The sequence below is a fragment of the Hemicordylus capensis genome, chromosome 2 (genome assembly GCF_027244095.1).
Source record: "Hemicordylus capensis ecotype Gifberg chromosome 2, rHemCap1.1.pri, whole genome shotgun sequence".
NCBI lineage: Eukaryota > Metazoa > Chordata > Lepidosauria > Squamata > Cordylidae > Hemicordylus > Hemicordylus capensis.
In genome coordinates, this window is record NC_069658.1 from 389,736,794 (window position 1) to 389,759,173 (window position 22,380).

At 43.9% G+C, this 22,380-nt stretch overlaps 1 protein-coding gene across 10 annotated transcripts in view; it reads left to right on the forward strand.

Moving 5' to 3' along the window:
- Positions 1–22,380, forward strand: part of TNRC6C (trinucleotide repeat containing adaptor 6C) — an 814,117-nt gene that overhangs the window by 693,494 nt on the left and 98,243 nt on the right. For all 10 annotated transcript variants that reach the window (XM_053303814.1, XM_053303817.1, XM_053303815.1 and 7 more), the window contains one exon: positions 9,892–10,224. In XM_053303814.1, coding sequence (XP_053159789.1) covers positions 9,892–10,224 — 333 coding nt within the window. The remainder of the gene's footprint in view (positions 1–9,891; positions 10,225–22,380) is intronic.

The window sequence follows — 22,380 nt, forward strand, 5'->3', positions numbered from 1 at the left end:
TCCTCTTGCGGCCGCGTCCAGGGGGGTTGGCTACAGTCCCCTGAATAATATTTGCAACTGTTGTCACGAGAACATCAAACTGCTTGGAGATGGTCTTATAGCCTTCACCTTTAACATGCTTGTCTATCATTTTCTTTCTGATCTCCTCAGACAACTTTCTCCTTTGCTTTCTCTGGTCCATGTTCATTGTGGGACACATGATAATACCAAACAGCAGAGTGACTACTTTTCTCCATTTCAAGAAGCTGAATGACTGATTGCACGATTGGAGACATGTGTGATACTAATTAAAGAAAACAGCTAATTTGAAAAATCACTCTAATCCAATTATTTATGATCTTTTCTAGGGGTACCATCAAATGTGTCCAGACCACTTTAGAATATCTTTGTAGAATAAGCAATACTTTCTCTCTTTTCACACTTGCTTTGCTTTACTCGATGACATATCAAAGGCATGCAGGTATACATGGGACAATTGCTTTTCATTTAATCGCTTTTCAGGAGGCATAAAACACTTTTTCAGTGAGCCAACAAATTTTTCAGTGAGCCAACAAGGATGCCAACAAATTGGTCCACATGTGTATGTTAGGTTGTGTGTTGAAAAGCTTCCACTAATGCATATTTGCATACATATACTTGTTTTTCATCCTTACATTCTTTTTAGTTCAGTTGCTATTTGGGCCCTCAAGAAGACACGTGTTAAAATACTGTGAAGCTATTCACACAACCATGCGAAAGTGGGCTAATGCAGCCCAGCCCGCTTTCAGACGGCCATGAAAACCGCGAGTGAGTGCTCAGCTAACTTGGGTTTTGGGGTCGTGAGATGCTGCAGCACTTGTCTGCCATGGTGACGCGTGAGGAGACCTCCCTGACCAGGAAGCTTCATCAAGTCTCCTGGCCTTGGGGGTCTCTCCAGCATGCCCCATGCAGCCTCCTGGCCTTGGGGGTCTCCCCAGCATGCCCCATGCACTCGTGCAGGGCATACTGGGACGTCTGTAAGCCAGGTGGTCCCTGAACGCCATCGCCTCTACCGGCTCTGTGATGGAGCCGGTAATCATGTGGGCAGTCAATACAGCCACCCAGGGCAAGCACTCTGCTCGTGTGTGGGGAGAGCAGGCTAAGTCCACTCTCCCTACATTAATCCTCCTGGTGCTTCACACTAATTTTGTGAAGTGTGTGTGTGTGTGTGTGTGTGTGTGAGAGAGAGAGAGAGAGAGAGAGAGAGATGTTTATTTTCCAGGTGGGTGTTGGAGGGGAGGCCTTTAGCCCAGGCTCCAAAATTACCTAGGTGCATGCATCTCTGACTTCAAATGTTTCACTCCTTTTAGCCAAGTGCTTAGAAAATCAAGTGCTGTAGCTACTGGTTTTGCTCTCACTCCAGCCAGCAAAGCCTGGTAGCTCATCAGGTTTCCCTGATCAGAGGAGAGCAATGTTTAGATTGAGATTTTGGGCATGGGTGTGTGTTAAAGCAGTACAAACGTTTAAAAAGCAGAATGACTGCTGGAAGTAGGAAGACTTCCATACTTTCTTTATAATATATTTGATTGCCAGCTGTACCGAATCTGTTAATGAGCAGAAGCTTTGTATTGCCCCTAACAGCAATACTCCTGTAAAAGGCTGACTTGAAATTCATTTCCTGAGGGAATGCAGTCAGTTTAATTCATATTGTACACTATAAGCCCCTTAAAGGTCAGCTGGAATAGCAGAATCTACCACAAAACTGTAAAATGTATTTTAACATATTTTGAAGGCATATCACATAAGATAAGGCAAAAGGCCGCCTGCTACGCTGCAACAAAGCATTTCAAGTAAGTGTTGAATACAACTGAATTTGTAGAAGTACATATATATTTTTACATACTCAGTTAAAGAATCTTTAAAAAAATGAACTTTGAGCAAACCACCTGTTTTCTCAATGCTGAATGAGTACAGGAGACAAAAGGAGTTTTTGTTGCCTTAAATATTGAAATATTAATTTTCCAAATGGCCTCTTTCATTTCCTACTTCCTAAAAGCAAATGGTAGGTGTTTCTAGAGAGTTCAGGAAGGGTAGAATTGTTTATTCTTTGCTGAGTGTTCTTTGTGTATAGAAAATATTTCATTTCTGATACTGTCCCCCCGCCCAACCCTTGGCAATCTAAACTTCCTCTTCATTGGGCATTTGCTGCAACCCCAACCCCAATTACCTCACTACAAAATCTATAGATCACAATTTTCCGTGGCCGCTTTTAGAATCTTTGTTGAACATGCCATGTTTTTTCAGTAGTCAGTAAGTTCGTTCACATGACCTTGGCTTACCTGGCCAGGGAAGGGCTGGTGGGAAGCCAGAAGCTGTCTTGCCTTCCCCCACAAGATCCATGCCGCTCTCAGGCTTAGCAGTGTGGCTCCAAGAGTGACACGGGAGCGGGAGGAAAGCAGGATGCGGCCTCCCACATCCCACAGTGCACCATGCAGTGCATTGAAGGATTCCCCCTCAGCTGGGCTCTCTTGCCGCCTGGCTCTGCATGTGCTTGGGCTGCCTGCACACCAGGCGACCCAGAGAGAACAATGTGCGCATGCCCTTCTACTTGGGTGAAAGCCCGAGTAAAAATCTCAGGCTAGCCAGCGGGGCAGCACCAGGATCGACCTCAACCCTGATGCTTCACATGAGCAGCCCTATCCCATTAGGGCTACGCAAGCCCAAGTAGGGCTGCCCGTGTGAATAGCAGTCTGTCTTTGCTTTCTATGTAACAATGTTTCTATATTTTATCCTTCAAGAGATTCCAGTGGCAGCAAAATCCAAGTCAAGTTGTTGTTTTTCTTTCACTAGCACTCCTTGAGCCACTCTGTTACTCATTTAGGGCTGCTAGTTGCATTGTGTAGCCAATATCTCCTCTCAGCTAGGCTTTCAATTGCCCTGTGCCGGAATCTGGTGCAGTCTGAGTGAGTTTGGCCTCATTACTTCAGGCAAGATTAGCATGTGTGACATGTCTGGTATAAATCTGGAGGGCAGGTCTAAGACATACATTATGACTGGAATGTGCACACATGGCTGATATAAATAAGTGAATAGGTCTGAATTAGAAAAACCAGACAACAAAGACTTAGCATGATGACACAGAATTCACCTCTGAACTAGTCCGGTTATAAGGTTTCCTGTCTAAAAACTCTACACAGAAATCTATATCTTTGCTATAAATATTAACTTTTCACTTTTGGTGAAATGGATACATGCAGTGTTTTCTGTTTCAGAGCTTTAAAAAGTGTTGTTTCTCTGAACAAATGGCTTTCAGTGAAGAGAAGATTTTAACCTGACAATTGTACAAGGGAAAGGTTTATTTTTGTTTGGAGTAATTGGGGAGTAAAGACTCCAGAACCTATGATGCTAATGTAATGTCTAATAGCCTTATTGAAGTGGCAGGTGTGTGGGCGTGATGTGCGGACACGCACCTGCCACTTCCGGTATTACACTGACCACCTGAGCAGCAAGAGGGCATACAGCTGCCCCACGTCAGTGGTTTTTACAGCAGCGCTGGAGAGGGAGGCGCGGTGGGGGAAGTAAGAGCACCCTCCCCACGCCTTTTAGGAGCCCCCGAGTCCCCACAGTCGAACCAGTTTGAACGCAGGGGTTCCAAACTGGGGGTTCAGCATTCTAGGAATAGAACAGGGTTGTGCACATCCCTGATACAGGCTGGAGGAGAAAAGCAACCCGTGAAGACCTACATGTGAAGTTATTTAGCCATAAACATGAAAGTTTAGTTAGAGGGTTTGAAATTTTTACTAACTTTTAAAAATCCGTTGAAGGGTATTAAACAAGGGTGGGGGACTTAAGTATGAATTGATTCTTTTAAACCTTGGGGTGTTAGTTTAAGGCAGCATATTAACATTTCTCTTCCAGCACATTCGTACGAGCTCAGTTCATCTTGCTGTTTTTTAGAGGAGAGAAAGGGAGAGAGAGAGGCTGAAAACATGTGGCATATTTGCAGCAAACAGTTGTTGATACGCAATATATTTGGGTTGTGGTGTCTCTCCATCCATCCCATCCAGGAAGCAACTCCCTATGGCTGGTTAACAAATGCAGATAGTGTAGTCCACAAAGCACATAGGCTGGGGAGGTTCAGCTTCAGCTGCTTAATCCATATGGACTTTTGCAGCCTCAGTGTGTTTCTGTTAGAATATGCAGCTTGAGAGTCTAGCTATCAGGAGCACATACTTCTCTCAATCATATTAGGAGTTTCTGTACAGGTTGAAAATAATGTTAAAAACCTGTGTTGCACAGAAGTTGAGGAGGCAGTACAGTAAAGTTATGTATTAAGTGTGGCATGAGCTTTTTAGATTACAACTAGCTGAACCCACACAGATAATCTGTGCGCTAGGAGTTTGGGTGCGCTTGGAATACACTCCCCCCTGCCTCCTGCCCCAGTCTCTCTTCTTGCAGTCCCTCCCCCCCGCTACCTGTCCCAGTCTTTCTTCCTGTCCTCCTTCCCACCATCTCCTGCCCCAGTCTCCCTCCTTCGTGCCCTCCCTCTCCCTGCCCCAGTTTCTCTTCCTGTCCCCCGCCTCCTGCCCCAGTCTCTCTTCTTGCGCTCCCTCACCCGCCTCATGCCCCAGTCTCTCTTCCTGCCCCCTTGCCCTGCCTCCTGCCCCAATCTGTCTTCTTGCCCTCCCTCCCCTGTGCTTCCTGCCCCAGTCTCTCTTCTTATTTATTTCTTATTTATTTATTTGATTTATATCAAATAAATTGTCCTCCCTCACCCCGCCTCCTGCCCGTCTCTCTTGCCCCCCACCCCATCTTATGTTTTGGTGTTTTCTTACTGCTGCTTTTCCTCCCCCCCCCCCGCTGATTGTAGTGTCTCCCTCTTCCCCACCAGCCGCCCCTAGCCAGTGCCGCTTTTCCCTGCGTCCAAAAACACAGGTCCTCCTTACCAGGCAGCCATTTTAGGCTGTTTCCCACCACCGACACTGCAGCTGCTGCTCACCCGGTGGCGGGCAGCCGAAAAGGGCCCCGCCACTTCCCCTCCTCCTGGGTGGCGAACAGGAAGCCCTGCCACCCATTTCCCTGCCATTCCCGCCTCCCACGGCTGTGGCGGCACAGCTCCGGAACGCCCGTTTCCCGTTCCCCTCCCACTCTAGCCTCCCGCCCCAGGCTGCAGTGGGCACCAGGGCTTTGCCAATGGCGGAACTTTCACTCTCCCGCGTGCCTCCCTCCTTCCTTCCCAAGGCAATGGTTGAAACTCTCGCAGGACCTCGCAAGAGTTCCAACAGGCATCCCGACGCAGTTCTCTGTTCAGTCAGCCATAAGAGAATTAAATATATAGAAGATCTGTGGGCAATTTTTCTAGTTGTAACTATTTAAAAATAGATGTTAATTTCCAATAATTCAGATTAGGTATGAAGAGTATGTGAAGATGTCTTAAAGCATTGTATTTAAATGAATCAAAATGTTTTTCTTTGGTAATGTAATGAAAGTAGTAAGCTAGCTAATTTTCCCAAAAACTGCTTTTAGCACACCCATGCTCTGTTTTTAATGAGAGCATATTACAGTACTGTGTTTAAAACTTTCCAAAAGCATAAGCCTTGCAGCTCATATTGCTGCATCAGCAGATTAATTTCATATTTGTGGATAAAACAGTGATGTTACATTTTCCCATCAATATCTCTTTGATTTCATCAATTTCTGTATATTAACCTTTGTGAGATACATGGGGGAAAATAATACAAGCGTTTTTCTGTTTGATACTTCATTGTTCTTGGATAAAGTTACCTCAGTGGGGATCTGGCTCTGGTTTCATTCCAATTAAAAACCCAGGAAATAGTTTCAAGCAGCTGCAGAGATTTTAAACAAAGTCAGTGTTTCATCTATATTCCCAGAGTATACATTCCTGGACTGTGTTAAACGTACTGTATATATAGTGTAGCACATTGACTTTGAGCTTTACAAATGAAGTTGAAAAGAATGTAAAACACCAAGGGTTGATGTGAATTTTGTAGAATACTTAGGCTCATTTTTATTCTGTAATAGTTCAGAGAAGTAAGGAATGGAGGAATGCCATCTCCATTTGTAACTACTTATAAGCAGACTACAGGTGACCCTCATTATCCATGGGCCCAGCACCCACGGGTTCAAATCTGGTTCAAGTCAGACCCTACCTTGTTATGCAGTTTTAAAAACAGGCAAAATTTGCCTATCCATCAGTCCTGGGTGGCTAGAAATGACTTCCGGTGAAATTTCCAGCCACCATTTTGCAGCTCGGAGCCATTTTGTGGCTCTTTGAGGGTTTTTTAATTGCCTCCAAGAATTTTTGGAATTCTGTACTTTATTCCCTTTATTTCTGCTTTTTAAGACTTTTTTAAGGCTCAAGGAACCTAACTCCCCAATTCCCATAGACTCAAGGTCTCGTTATTCACAGTTTCATTATCCGTGGTGCACTCTACTTGAAAAGTCTCAGAAACTCCAGCTGGTTCAAAATGCAGCAGCCACATGGGTGTAGTGCCTATTGGACAAACAGGGACAAATGTCCCTTGGCCCAGAGGGTCAGGGCCCCCCAAAGAAGCCTCTAAGCAGGCCACCCCTGTTCCCGCCGCCGCCACTGCTATTTGTGTTGGCCTCTGGGGGTAGGGGGTGAGCTTTGTGGCGGAGGACACTGGCTGGCCAGTTTCTCTGCCGGCCTCTCCAGCCAAAATGTGCACCTGCTGTTCCTGCCCTGCCACCGCTATTTGTGTTGGCCAGCGGGGTTGGTAGTGGGTGCTTGTCATGGGCATGCAATCCATATCAAACTGCACAGGCCTGCACTTTGGACGGAGAGGCTGATGGAGAAGCTGGCCGACTGGCCACAGCTGCTGCCGCTTAGCTCACCACCACCCGTGGCCAAGACACATAGTGGTGGGGCAGGGCAGGGGCAATTTGTTGTCCTGCCTCCCTGCGTCTGACATTAGATGCAGGGGGCGTAGCTTAGGGGGCTGGGGGCACTTCGCACGCAGTGGGGAGGTTCCCAAAAGAAGATTTTGTCCCCTAGCCCCCAGAGGTCTCGCTATGTCCCTGAGCAGCCAGATTTCTAACTGGATCTCATTGCACAAAGGATATAACTCTGATTTTATTCCAGCTGCATTAGTTACTGATGCATTTTAGAGCTCAATTCAGAAGTTCTCATTTTGACTTAAATGGTCAGGGGCCAGCGTCTCCCATATATTTCTGTAAACTGCCAGGAGACATTTGTTTTTGGTGGTATAGAAATGTAATAAATACAGGTGAAACTCGGAAAATTAGAATATTGTGCAAAAGTCCATTAATTTCAGTAATGCAAATTAAAAGGTGAAACTGATATTCTATTCTGTACATAAAATATACTTACCCCTGTACTGAGGTTAGGTCAGCATCTGAGTCTCTGCTTAGTGTTCCCCCACTCTCAGAAGTTAGGCAGGTGTGCACATGAGGCAGAGCCTTTTTGGCCATGGCATTACAATTATGTATCACACGGCCCTCCTGAGGGACATCCTCCTGGCTCAACCACTGTGCCTTTTGGTGACCAGTGAAGACTTGGTTATTTATGAAGGCTTTGAGGCACGTTAAAGTTTGATGCTGCTTTTGTACATTATTTAAATCTACATGTAAGCTCTCTTGGGAGTCCTTAGGGATTATAAGGAAGGGTACAAAATGTTGTGAATCAATAATAAACAAATATAGCTAGATATTATTGGAGGCAATTACGCCTTATTTATTTTATTTCATTTCATTTCTAGACTGCCCCATCCAAAGGCTCTGGGAGGCGCAACAAATTTAAAAAAACATAAAAACACCATTTAAAAATACACTGCTTAAAACAATATAAAAACAATTTTAAAACAATTCAGAGACATTTGAAACCAATTAAATTTAAAATACTTGTTTAAAAACATTAGAAGGCCAGGCCAAACAAGTAAGTTGTTAGGACTCTCTTAAAGGCCAACAACAAGCCTAAATTACGGATATCTGCTGGGAGTACATTTTATAGGCCAGGAGCAGCTACAGAGAAGGCTCGGTTCTGAGTCACCACCAGACGTACCAGTGCTAACTGGAGATGGATCTCTCCAGATGACCTCAACGTGCTGTAGGAGCAGCTACAGAAGAAGGCACTCTCTAAGGTAGCCCAGACCCAAGCCGGTCAGGGCTTTAAAGCTAATAAACTAGCACTTTGTATTTTGCCTGGAAACGTATCGGCAGCCAGTGCAAGTGTTTTAAAACAGTCATAATATGGTCTCTCCAGGTTACCCCAGAGACGAGTCTGGCTGCCGCATTTTGAACTAACTGAAGTTTCCAAACTATGTACACAAGCAGCCCCACATAGAGCGCACTGCAGTTGTCAAGCCTGGAGGTTACCAGCTGACGCACCACTATTTTGAGATCATTCTTTTCAAGGAATGGATGCAGCTGTCAAATTAGCCGAAATCGATAGGATGCACTCCTGGCCGTAGCCTCCACCTGAGATATCAGGGTGAAGCTTGAATCAAAGAGCATGCCTAACTGACCACCTAACTGAGTTGAACCAAATTTGGTACAGTTGTAGTGAATGACACACAGGGACACCTCAAGGGCACAGTTTGTGATTATAGATTATGTCATCCACCCCAATTCAAGATGGTGGACACGTGAACATTTGAGGCGCAATTGGACTAACTTAACTGCCTAACCAATTTGAATGAAATTTGCTACAGATGTAGGGACACATAGGAACAGCTCAAGGGTATAGTTTTGTAATGATATCATCCACCCTGATTCAAGCTGGCGGATACAAGAATGTTTGAGGTACAAGTGAAAACCGATCTGCACTAAATTTGCTACAGGTGTAGGGACACATAGGGATACTTCAAACGCATGGTTTGTGATGAAGTCATCCACCCCAGTTCAAAATGGTGGATGTATGAAGGTTTGAGGCGCATGTGAACTGCCTAACCGATTTGGACCAAATTTAGTCCAGTTGTAAGGATAGTGAAAACAAAGTAGGCAGATTAGTTCCAGTGTTCCCTCTAATTTTTTTCATCTGTGCACAGAATGAGTTTTGTTCTGGGTGGCAATGTCAAGGCAGTGTGTGCTCATGTGCATTCAGAATGGGGCCTTCTTGATTCAACCTGAGCAGGATCTAAAATTAACTGAGCAGACATTAAAAAAAACCTTTGAGAATGTGCGTGTGTGCATGCCTTAGAGGAAACACTGATTAGTTCTTAATAGAACAACTTGTTTTAAAGTTGTGCTATAGTCAGTGTTTTCAACAGATAGTTTTTAGAGAAATGAATTGCTGTTGAATGTTATGTGCCGATTTCCTATATTATAAGCTTTGGGAATACCATATCTTTTCACCAAGAACCTGTGTGTTATCAATTTTTTTGCAAATGGAAGAGTAGGGTGTGTGGACTCAAAGAGGTGTGGGCTTTCTGGCAAGACATTCACAGAGACTGTTCCTGGCTGTCAAGCACTTTTCCTTGGGGGGAAATGGAAGCATTTTTAGAGGATGCCTGGATCACACAGGCGCGAAGAGGCAACTGAAATACTCTCTCACCCATCTTCCCTCCATAGGAAGCAGCAGCCTTCTTGCCAGTTTTCTTCTTGGCAAGCCGCAAGTGCGGGCAATAGAGTTTACAGTCACTAGCAGAAGAGTGCAGGGGAGCAACTGGGTGTGGACCTTCCAATTGACTTATAACAGGGAAGCTACTGAACTGGGGGCTTTAGGCAGGTGCAGGCTCCTGCCGTGGGCGGGGACTATATGCAAAAATATGGTGATCACTTCCTTGCTACTTACATTAGTGTACAAGGGTGGTCCCCCCGCAACCCCAGCAAAAGGAACGCAACTGAGATCAAATTGCCATTTTTCTGTCTTTAGCAATGAAATGCCCCCAACTCTTCTTGTTAATAAATTATTTTTTATTTCATTCTCCACAGTGCCAGAACCTATTAAGACCAGTTTAAGCCAGCCCCAACCTGCCAGTACCAGTACCAGTACTTCCACCAGCACTATTACTAACAATAGCAATGGCAAGCGTGCATCTGCCAATGGGCAGCAGCCAGCTGCATCCCGATACCTGCCTCGTGAGGTGCCTCCACGCTTCCGCCAACAAGAACAGAAGCAGCTCTTAAAGAGAGGCCAGCCTCTGCCTACTGGAACTCTGATCAGCACGAGCCCATCACAAGGTACTGGACAAGCAGGAGCAAGCCCTCCTCCACAGCCAGGAGCAGGTGGACATCATCACCCCAGTAAGACTCAGACCCCAACAGGTAAGAGATTTATATTAAAAAGTGCATTGTATGCAGATGGCTTGTTCAGGTGCTCTGTTAAATAGTTAGCTTCTAACTCGGAATTTTTCCGTTCTCTCATTCAGAACATAGAGGTAAATTTGAGTGGAAGACTTCATTCTTTTCTCTATTTTAAAAGCATGTTTACTTAGAAAATATGTATAAACCGTGCAGAAGTGGGACTCAGTTCTTCAGAAATCTAAAAATAAATATTAGTAACTGATGAAATGATAAAAACATGCTAATTCTGTAGCTAGCGTTCACCAGATTTATTCCTGACCTCTACTTGCCATACTACATTTGAGAATTCTGTCCATACATGTTGACCTGATCTCCTTTATTGATTTATCTATCTATTTAGCTAGCATATTTATGTACCAACCAAAACTCACTCTCTGGGAGTCTCCCTGGAAGGGAAGGCAGGATATAAATGTGATAAATAAGAAAAGTTAAAGTAGGAACCTGTTGGCTGGTTGAAACAAAAGAGAAAAAACATAATTTATTATATACAAACTTGGAAAGCCTTAAAATTGAAGTTATTTAAAAATGACTTGTAATCAGTGGCCTGGTTGCTGACACACAGAGCTAGAATTAAACTTTGGTTGTGCACTGTGTCCCCAAACCTTTGGTTCACTCATTTCCCTATCCTTTTTGTGTGCAAGGGGTGGAAGATTCCAATCCTGGTTTAAAACAATCCAGGTTTCACCATGACATCTGAATCCACTAGTCCTGGCTTGCTCTCACCAGAGTTTGAAAATAAGCTGGGATTCCAACTTCATATCGTGTTTTGTTTTCATACTCTAGTTACAACACATGCTTTTGGACATTATAGCAAATCCTGGCTTGTTTTAAATCAGGATCAAAAATACAAATCCTTCCCTTGTGCATAAAAGGAAAAGTACACAAGTCTGAGATTTAGTGATGTCTGTTGAAACCAAGTTTAGTCCTTATTCCTTGTGGAATCTGAACCAGGCCACTGATTAGATCAATATGTTGACATGTGGTGGGCATATCAAAAATGGAATTTAGTTTTGATATTTGAGTGGTGTTTGAGACATTGCCTCTCTCTGGCTTCATGACAAATAGATTTAAATGCACTTATATAAACAGGCTTACTTTTCCACGTCTCACCCAGCATTATTCAAAGTTGAAAATTTTGTTTAGTATCAATTTGTCAGTTTAATTCATTTTCAGTGCTGTATGTTTTTTGAAGCTAAAAGGATTATCCTCACATCAGTTTGTATGTGGGATGATGAATATAAAGAAAGCCTTTTTAAAAAAAAAAAAATTTATGAGTTTACTTAATTTTGCATGTATTTCTTACCATGGATAAATGACAACACAGAGGAACATAGAAAGCTGCTATACCATTGATCCATCTAGCTCAGTATTGAAACATCCTGGTGTGTGTGTGTGTGTGTGTGTGTGTGTGTGTGTGTGTGTGTGTGTGTGTGTGCGCACGCGCAAAATTGAGCAGGCCTGGTTTACACAGACTGATAGTGGTGTCTCCAAGGTTACAGGCAGGAGTCTCTCTCCGCCCTATCTTGGAGATGCCAGGGATGGAACTTTGAACCTTCTGCATGCAAGCATGCACATGCTCTTCCCAGAGTGACCCCATCCCCTGAGGGGAATATCTTACAGTGCTCACACATCTCCCATTCAATTGCAAACCATGGTGAACCCTGCTTAGCAAAGGGGACAATTCATGCTTGCAACCACAAGACCAGCTCTCCTCCCTGAGCTGATACAAAGCCTGGCACCTTAGAGCAATGCAGTGTGTTGATTTTAATTGTCAGGCTCAATCAAATGGAAGTTCTTTCTGCTTATTGGAATCATTTTTGTAAACTATCTGGCCAGTTTCCACTCTGAAGAGCAAGTTCAGAGACCTCTTGAAACTGGTGAAACCAAGCCATGTTTACCCATAACGGCTCTTGGTGTACACATGTGTTGCAGGAGAATAAGTATCAACTGAAAAACTGAGGATAGAGCCATAAGTTATGTGCAATAGATAGCACTGGGTGAGTTTTTGGTTTTGCTTTGGGCAGCAGTCAGGACCAATGGACTGAGACAGTGAAAGCCATATATTAAACATATATAATTGTTAGGGAAGGACACAATCCTTTGTGTGTGCGCGCACACACATCAGACAATGAGACTCTTCTCAGGTGTAGGCAAAACCGGGGTAGGGAAGCCCAGCCAAGGGCCTTCTGGCCTCCAAACCTCCCTGCTGCCAGCAGAAGCCAGCAATAGTCTGGGTGGGTGATCTGCCCTCCAAGCAACAAGGAGAGGATTTCTGGGGGCGGGGGGGGGGGTAGTAAGCTTTTTGAGGCTTCATCCCCTCACCCTTTTAAGCCCTTCTTGTGGATTGCGAGAAAGGGCTCATAGTATGTCTTGATTGGGCTAAGAGCAGGTGCAATTCAAGTATTCTCTATTTGTTAAATTGCTGTAATATGTTAAAGGTGATTCTTTGGGAGATTCCCTTCTTGTTTATTGTGATTTTTCTGCCTCCCTGGAATCCCACTCTGAGCAGTTGTTGAAACATGTTGTGGTGCTTCTGTCTCCCTGTGTTGAGACAAGTAAAGCCTTTCAGACAAGCTGTACTGTATTAGTTATATTTGGAGTAGGAGAAGGTCTCGTATCTCAGTTTGTAACTTTAAAGAAGGCTCACACAATTTGAGGCGCACACTGTCTTGCTTTATTCACTTTGCATTACTAGGATTGAGTTCTTACTACAATTCACAAGCTTCAAGTTTGTCTATAAACCATGAAGTAACGTTGCATTCTAAGTGGATTTTGGCTCCATGCTAGGTGACACGTATATAATTTAAGATTTGTTCTGAAGTGGCTATGCCTGTAACATTCATTGTTTTACAATAACAGCATTCATTTCCTTCATAGTTATTAATAATCTATGTAGGTGAAAATAATGCAACATTTAATCTTGCTTTATGCCTGGTTTGGGCATTCCTTTTAAATTGGTGTCGATAACAGGAAGCTGTCATGGGGGAAATATGAAACACATATGCAACTAATGCTTTGTAATATTTCTCATTAACTACTTCTTCTGAAGCTTTTGACATTGCACACTCCTTATAAACTCTGTACATCTTCTGTTCCAATACATTATATCTGTCTAGCTCCTGCAGCCTCTGTGCAACTTCATGTCCACTTCCTGCTGGTTCCTGCATACCCCTCTCCTTGTGCCATTCAGCTCTGCTTTAAGGTTACTCGGTACATAAGCAGGAGGAGATACCAGTAAGGTTGCAGTCCATAACACAAACCCTGAAGTATGACTGTTTATAGCCTTACGTAGGCATTTTACCAATAAGACTTAGATTTATTTGCAGACCATCTGCTAGTTTCTGCCACCCAGTTTGAGAAAGCCTACCTTTGACTTTTGTGGAACTTGACTGTGATTAAAGCAAAAGTAGCATTTTGACGTGAATATGGACAAAGAGTTAACACACAATAATTTGTACAGTATTGAGATCATTTACACAATTAAAAACTGCATTCTACCTGGGATTGGGAGCTGTATGTGTCCCCAGTTTTCAGCTGTGTGGAAGCAAGGTAAGAGGAAAACCTGGGTAGAAGTGATTGTGTGGAAGCAAGGTAGGAGTTAAAGCTGCCCAGGTTTTCCTCCTACCTTGCTTCCAAACAACCGAAAATTGGGAGTACACACAGCTCCCAAACCCAGGTATGACACAGTTTTTGATAGTGTGAATGACCTCATTGACTTAATATCCCCCCCCCCCCAACAACAACAACAAACAAACAAAACAAGAAGTTGCTCTATTCCTGTATTGGCTTGAAATCACAAAAGCTGAAATAATTAATATATAGTGTTGACACACTTTGAAAACTTGATACTTGGAATCCAAATTTAAAGCTATCATTTCTTTAAATGTCAAGATTTTCAGCAGCTGCTGCTTTAAGCTATGAGAGTTGGAAACCATGCATGCTATCAATGCATTATATGATATTGTGGCAGGATGACCTAGTCCTGTGAGAGTTAATGGGCTGGTGGCCAGCTTATATCCTAGCTGAGGAGAATTACTTGCGGATCTCAGAGTATATTCCTTCCTAAGAATAGCCTGTGAAAAGGGGAGGCTGAACAGGGTCAGCTGAAGCTGGGAGGAGATGGTCAGCTTGAACCAGACAGTTTAAAGCCCAAGGCTTATTTGGAATAAGGGAATGAAAGAGGGATGCATCTTCTCTCATAAGAGACAGAGCTCAGGACAGCCTGGAAACATCAGCCTCCTTGGCATGCTTAAACTGGTCTAATAAAAGGAGAGTAATGGGGAACTGAGCTCTGTACCCAGTTCTGAAAAAGAATGGAGGCCTAGAAAAATAAATCTACTGTAACTGGGCAACCCAGGGGTCAAAGGTTTCTCCAATTCAGAGTGCCCAGGGACAGTGGGAATACTATAAATTAGCTGGCCTGGGCACAGAGCATCTGCACCTCTTAATTCTCTGCTCTCCTTCCCCCCCTCCCCAGCTCTCCTCTCATTCTCAGCTCCCACCGCTTTCTCACCCTCCCGCCACCATCGTCGTTTTCTTTCCCCCACCCACAACCATTTTCTCCCCCCCCCCCTCCACCCACACGCCTGTCCACCACACTTTCATCTGTCCCTCCCGGCAGTTCGCTCGCAAACACTCGCGAGAGCTGCCACGCATGGGATTAGCAATGGGTACAATCTAGAATCTTATACTAAGAACTATATAGAGAGATTCCATTTATAATGTTTGAAATTCACTGCTGCAAGATGTGGTAGTCTGACCTGGAAGGTTTTAAAGGAGGATTGGACAAATGCAGCAACGATGGGTCTGTCAGCAGCTACCAACCATGACAGCAAAATGAAATCTCCATGTTCACAGGCATTGTTGTTGCTGGGAGAAAACAGCAAGGGGAGGGCTGTCACCATCATGCCGTACTTCTGGGCTTCCCAGAAGCACCTTGTTTGTCACTGTGAGAAACAAGCTGATGAACTCGATGGACATAGGAACATAAGAAGCTGCCTTATACTGAGCCAGACCATTGGTCCATCCTGCTCAGTATTGTCCACACAGACTGGCAGCAGCTTCTTCAAGGTTGTAGGCAGGAGTCTCTCTCAATCCTATCTTGGAGATGCCAAAAAGGGAACTTGGAACTTTCTGCATCCAAGCATGCAGGTGCTCTTCCCAGAGCAGCTCCACCTCCTAAAGGGAATATCTTACTGTGCTCACATGTAGTCTCTCATTCAAATGCAAGCTAGGGTGGACCCTGCTTAGCAAAGGGGGAAATTCTACCACAAGATCACCACAAGGATCTTGGGTCTGATCCAGCAAGATACATCTTAGAATCTTATGAGTTGTAGACCCTTGTCAGAAGAGATTGTTGGCAGCAGGAGGTTACAACAACTTACTACTGTAGCAGCCACACCCTAAGGGTATTCACACGATGACAGAGCGGTAGGGGGCAGGGAAGGCAGTGCTAAACTTAACTTCCGCCCAGACAATTCCTCAAGGTTGGTGGGAAGCAGAGACCACGCTGCAAATTGGGGTTAGGTGGGTGGGCAGTGCTGGGATCCATGAAGATGGCAGCGCTGCACATGAGCAGCCTAACCCAGGTTTGGCTGCCCTAGCCTGGGTTAGGCTGCTCGTGAGAAAAGCCTTCCTGTCTGATAGCACACAACTCTCCACCCACAGGCCTCTCTAGTTTGGACTTCAAAATTCATAGCAAAATTCTCAGTGAAGGGATATTTTTCTAGAACAAGGGAAAGTAAAATAAATTGTTGCTTAATTTGAAGCTCTCTCCCTCCTCTCAGCTTTGTTGCAATGTTAAAAGATCAACATAAAATGAACACTGAGGTAAAATGCTGATAAACATGGATCAGGGCTGGAAAAATCCCAGCCCACCCAAATATGCAATGCATATGTTTGAAATAGTTTTCTGCCATTTATTTGAAAATAGATTAAGAAGTGCTTCAGATATAAAGTTTTTGAAAAAATTCAGTTTCATTTGAATAATTAACCGTTAAATGTTTTTATCAAATAAGGTTTTATAGCTGCAAAGTGTCAAGGCTGAAGTCTATTTGAAAGCCCCATTTCCAAGCTGTGTGAGATTGGATTGTGATTTTTTGGTATTAAGGGGAAGGCCTTTTTTGTGCTCCAGGGCTGAGCTGCAGTAGTAAAAAAATGTTGGAGGGAAAATCCTGGTGAGCTTTTTGAGTCCAATTAATCCCTTGTTTCCAGTTTCATTGTTGCTGCTGTGCTTTAATATTTTCAACCGGGGCGGTGTGGGGGGGGGGTTTACATTGTAGGGCAGTTATTTCATGACTGTAGTGAATAAAAAGTTGAAGACTTCTTTGCAAGCATTAACTGTTTATTTAATAATTTAGTATATTTGTATACTGCCCCAAACTCATTTCTTTGGGTAGTTTACAATGAGCATTAAGCAAATTTAAAATCATAATTCAAGTTAAAAAGCGTGGGTGAATAAATGCGTCCTGAGAGTCTTTTAAAAAGCTGTCAGATGAGGAGACTCTTATTTCAGCAGGGAGTACATTCCAAAGCCTTGGGGTTACAACAGAGAAGGCCTGTCCCTGAATAGCCACCAGACAGGGTGGTGGGAACTGCAGATGGACCTCTCTGGGTGATCTCAGTGGGCGGCAGGGCTCATAACGAGAAGATATTCTCTTAAATACCCTGGGCCTAAGCTGTTTGGCACCAGCACTTGGTGTTTTGCTGGGAAACATATTGCTAGCCAGTGTGGTTCTTTTTAATATAGGAGTAATATGGTCTCTTCCAGATGACCTGGAGAGCAACCTGGCTGCCACATTTTACATCAATTGCTATTTCTTTACTATGTACAAAGGCAGCCCCACACAGAGTGCATTGCAGTAGCCAAGTCTGGAGGTTAACAGCATACTGTATGCAATACCATTTTGAGGTCATTTATCTCAGTAAATGGACACAGCTGGCATATCAGTCAAAGCTGATAGAAAGCACCCCTGGCCACTGCTTCAATTTGAGATACCAGATAGAGGTTTGGATCCTGAAGTACTCCCAGACTGCGTACCTGTTCCTTTCTGGTGGAGTATAACACTGTCAAAAAATGACAGCTCAAAATTGTCTCCTGAGTTCTGACTCCACAATTAATAATTCTTGTCTTATTTTGATTCAGTCTAAATTTATCCCTCCATGTTTTCTCTCTCTCTCTCTCTCTCTCTCTCTCCCCACACACATATAGTATCAAATAGTCCTCCATTTTCACTGAAGTAGTAAAACCCTTTTCTTCATTTGTTGAATTTATATCTATTATTTCTTGGGGCTGTTCACACGAAGGGCAGGTGGGAAGGCAGGGTCCAACCTGCCTTCCCGCATACATTCGTTCCGAGCCCTGGCGTTGCACAAGCGGCACAATCACACAACCAGTACTGCTCCTGACAGCACTGGTAAACAGAGGTCGGGCCTAGTCCCAGCCGCCATGAATCCCACAGTGCACCAGACACTGAGCAAAGTACACTGGGGGATTGCCCTGGGGATGGGCACTCTACGTGCCTGGCTCTGTGTCCACGTGAGCTGCAAGCAGCTGGTGCTGATGCACAAACCCAAAGCCAAGGTTAAGGGCACATTTGCGACCTTAACCTCAACTAAGAGCCGGGCTGTGGCGCTGCGTTTAGCACTGCAGCACTGCCGGGACCTGTGCAGATCCCAGTGATTCTCATGGGCAGCCAAGCCCAGGCTTAAGCCTGGGTTTGGCTGCTCGTAAGAACAGCCTCCTTGTCTTTTTGATCTTGTGTGTTTCTTAGCTAGGCAGTCTTGAGGTTGGCAGAATAATCTCTTCTGGGTATGCTTAATGCTTAAACATTACTTCTTTTCTTAACATTCCTCTCTGTGTGTATGTATGTGTGTGTGTTTGGTTTCAAATAGCTGAACTTCTTGCCATTAAATAATTGGCTTTAATGTGGGTAGGAAAAGTACAGGAAGTCCCCAGTTTACAAATGAGTTGGGTTCTAAAAGTTACACACACACAATTGAAAGACAACTGTTGATGCTGCACCATACAAATGTCTTCCTTGTAGTCTGTGTTAAGATCTTTCTCATGGATTAGTTCATAAACCTCTAGCATTCAGTTGAAATAGTCAATAAAACTAGTTTAGAATAAAAGCTCAGTTACATCCTGCTTTGTCCATTATTTAAATTTTAGAACTCTCCCTATCCCTGAAGTCTCAGGGTGGCTAACATCTGAAAAGAATAAGGAAGACTAGCTGACATGCGCTCCTAGTTCGCCCTGTCTCCCTCACCTTCAGCCCTAGTTCCTTCTCCCCCCCACCCCCAGCCCCAGTTCGTTCTTCCCCCACCAGCTCATTCTCCCTCTGCAACCAGCCGGCCTGGCCACTGCTTGCCCTCCATGGCCAGCCGGCCTGGCCGCCACTTGCACTCCATGGCCAGCCGGCCTGGCCGCCACTTGCACTCTGTGGCCAACCGCCACTTCGCTTCCTTTCGCCCGCCGCTGTTTTCTCCACCGGCCTGCCTGCCTCCACCAGTTGTTCCACCCACCCACCCCAGTCAGCCGGCGGCGCTGCCATTTTCTCCCCCGTGTCCGTGGCTAATCAGCAGCTGCTCGCGAACTCTCACAAGAGCTGCCACACCTGGGATTAGCCACAGGTATGTCTTAGAGAAATAAATATATAGATATTGCTTAAAGATGCGAAAATACACCTTCCATCTTATATGTGTCTGAAGCAGATTCTGCTTAATTTTAAAACAGAATGATTTTAGCCTCTTGTTTGCACATCGAAGGATCAACTGTCTGTAGAAGAACTTGGTAGTTGGCAGTGGACCTTGAAGAGACTTTGTAAGTGCTGATGCTGTTGAAATTTAAATATGTAAGTGGAGAACCAAAAGGAATGCTAGCACTGGATGTACACTTGTAGGAAAGATGACAGCAGGGAGAGGTGATGGAATTGGAAAAGTTGTATTCTTCCAGTAAATCTTTAAACTGCATGAATAATAAATACATTAAGATATGTCACAGGTGCCCATGTGACTTTGTACTACACTGTTAGCTAATACATATAATATGTATACAAATAAATACCATATTTGTTAAGAGAAGATTCTTCTTATACGACTTGTGCCCTACTCTTCCTGTGAGAAGCAGTGTACATATAGTTCCCAGGTGGCCTCCCATCTAGGCATCTTTCACTTCAGCAGTAGAACTGTCCTGTCCATAGAGATCTTGTATTATCGTTGTATATCACATTAATTAAGCTTCAGAATAATATAATGTTGCTGGCCATTTTGAAAAGCAAATGTATGCTTAAGAAACTTTCAAACTACAGTAAAAATAAAAGTGGGTAGAGAAGTGAAAACTGGGGCTCATTCAAGACAAACACTTTTGTACACTGATTTTTTTTTTTTTAATGTATAAACGTAAAAGGTAAAGTTGTGAACCACCCTGAGCCATTTTTGGAAGGGCGGTATATAAAGCAAATGAATGAATGAATGAATGTGCTGTCAAGTTGATTTCGACTCCTGGCGCCCACAGAGCGCTGTGTTTTTCTTTTTAGAACACAGGAGGGGTTTCCCATTGCCTCCTCCACAGTATGAGATGATGCCTTTTTATATTGCTGCTGCCCGATATAAGTGTTTCCCATAGTCTGGGCGATGAGCAGCAGGCAAGTTCTTGTTATTTAGCATTTTAAAGGTATCTGTTATCACTCTCTTGAATATCCCTTTGCACATTATTTTTAAGACTTTTTTGGATGTGGATATAAGCATACTTACCTTGCTAAGTCTCACCAGGTTACAAATGATCAGATAGGCCGCATTGTCTTTAGCATTTTTAGAATGTAAAACTGTGGATAATAACATGTAGAGTGTAGTTTAGCCCAGTCAATCCATTAAGGAGGTGAGGATAATATTTTACAGAGCTCTGCAAGATATTTTTATGTATTTTCTTAACATACATTTTTAAAGCTTGTCATATTCCGTGTCTGTTATGGGATCCTAATCAAATTTTAAGTCCCCTGGTAGCTTAAAAACAAAACAGAACGACTAATTTCAATGTCAAATTATTCATACTCCCAAATCAATCTCTTCAAATGCCTATATTATCTGATCTAAAATTGTTTGTTCTGGTGCCTGGCACATTGGTAATAGTATATAAGCATGACATACTAGAAGTAGTTCTCTGAACTGTGTTTATCCCTTAGGTGGTATGTTAGAATTGTTATGCTTCCCTAAGCCAAATCTTCTGAGATATGTTAACTAAATTTTATTCCTCCGAATGGGCAATTGAAATACTATCAAAAAGAGTTGCATTGTAAACCAAATGTGAATTGGCCACCGTTCAATCTGTCATATGTGGTATACAGTGGACATTGAATTATGGCTGCTTGGGAAAGGGGGGGGGGTGAGGTGTTGAAAGGTCAGACAGAGGGTGTAGGTTGTGGCCTTAGTGTCTTATACAGTAATTTCAGTACCTTAAAAAAGATTTCCTGTAGGTAAAGGAGAAAAAGCAACAGTCTTGAGCCTTGATAGATGGTGAAACTTTACATTTCTGAGCTTTGGGGGAGGGTTCTGAAAAGTATGATATGTAATTGGCAACCCTTGCTTCCTCATAATGGCATTTTTGTATATTTTTAGCATGGCTAATTGGTTTTTGACTGGGTGGGAAGTTAACCTGCTCTTCCTGCTGCTTATGTTCCACTTGAAGTCATAATCTTCCTCTGAGACATTTATGACATAACAGCTATTTACTGTGCGGCGATACCTATGATGTAAACGGTTCTGTATTTCAAATGACAATTCCAGAAAAACTAACTTAACCTGCGCAGAGCATCTACGCGCTAGTACTTGAGTGCTCCCATCACCCCCTTCTAGTCCCCCTCACAGAGATCTCTCCACCTCACCTGAGCAGCACTTCTGCTCCTCCTCCTCAATCCGGTTGCTTCAATCCCCCTCACCCCACTTGGTCACTCCTCCATCCCTTTACTCCACCCCCCCATCCCTCTTGGTCATGGCTGCAGCGTTGCTGGCACCTATCATCCAAGCTGCAGCCCCCTATCCCTAGAGACCGCTCCACCCTCACCCAAGAACTGCTCCTCCCCACAGGAGCAGCGGTTTACCGGGTCCTTCATCATTGCCACGATGGCCGCTCGATCCCCTCAGGCCACTGACAGGCTTGGGCCCATCCCTTGCCTGCCTCCCCCAGTCCGCTAATGGCCTCGGTAGCCCCAAACAGCAGCAGTGCTTGACTGGGTCCTTCCTTGCTGCCAATAGGCGCTGTGATGGCTGCTCATTCCCTTCAGGCTGTTGACAGGCTCAGCCCCATCCCTCGCCCTTCATTCTTTCTCTCTTCCCCTCCCTTCTTTTTCCTCTCTCTCCTCCACCCGCTCTTCCTTTCTGTCTTTCTTCCCCTCCCTCCCCCCTTCCTGAATTAACAGATCTTGTTCATCTTGTTTCCTCATCTAATTCACACAACTCAGCTTCCTTCTTCTGAAGGGTCTATTTCCTCCCTCATGACCCCTTTCTTTGCAGACCCCTGCCCGCTATCCTATCTATCTATCTATCTATCTATCTATCTATCTATCTATCTATCTATCTATCTATCTATCTAATTCCTCTCTTCTACAGTCCAGTAACAGTTGCATTCCAACTGACCTTAACCATCACAGGCTCCTCCTCCCTATCTGCATATGGAATCACGACGGTGCTTCTGCTTGCGAACTCTCGTGAGAGCTGCAACACATGGGATTAGCGACTGGTATGTCTACGAGAAATAAATATATAGAATAAATATATAGATAGATTAATTTCTGAGCAAAAATAATTATTTTTAACATATCCCCTAAAACAGTCATATAAGTTTGTTCCAAGATATGATAGATATAACCACGTGTGCACCAGCATGACTGTTCTGAAGGCTGATAGAAGTGGCAGGCAGCATTTCAGTTCAAACTAAGCAATTTGTGTATGGTTGAGAGATTGCTGTAATTGTAACTTGCACCAACAATAATACTTTTGGCAATTGCATAAAACAGGACTCCAAAATAATGCCAAACCCCCAAATAGAAATCTCTAGCATTGTCAAACACTGCTGTTTAGGTTTAGAGTTGCAGCAGGTGCTAGGTAACGAAGGAGGTTGAG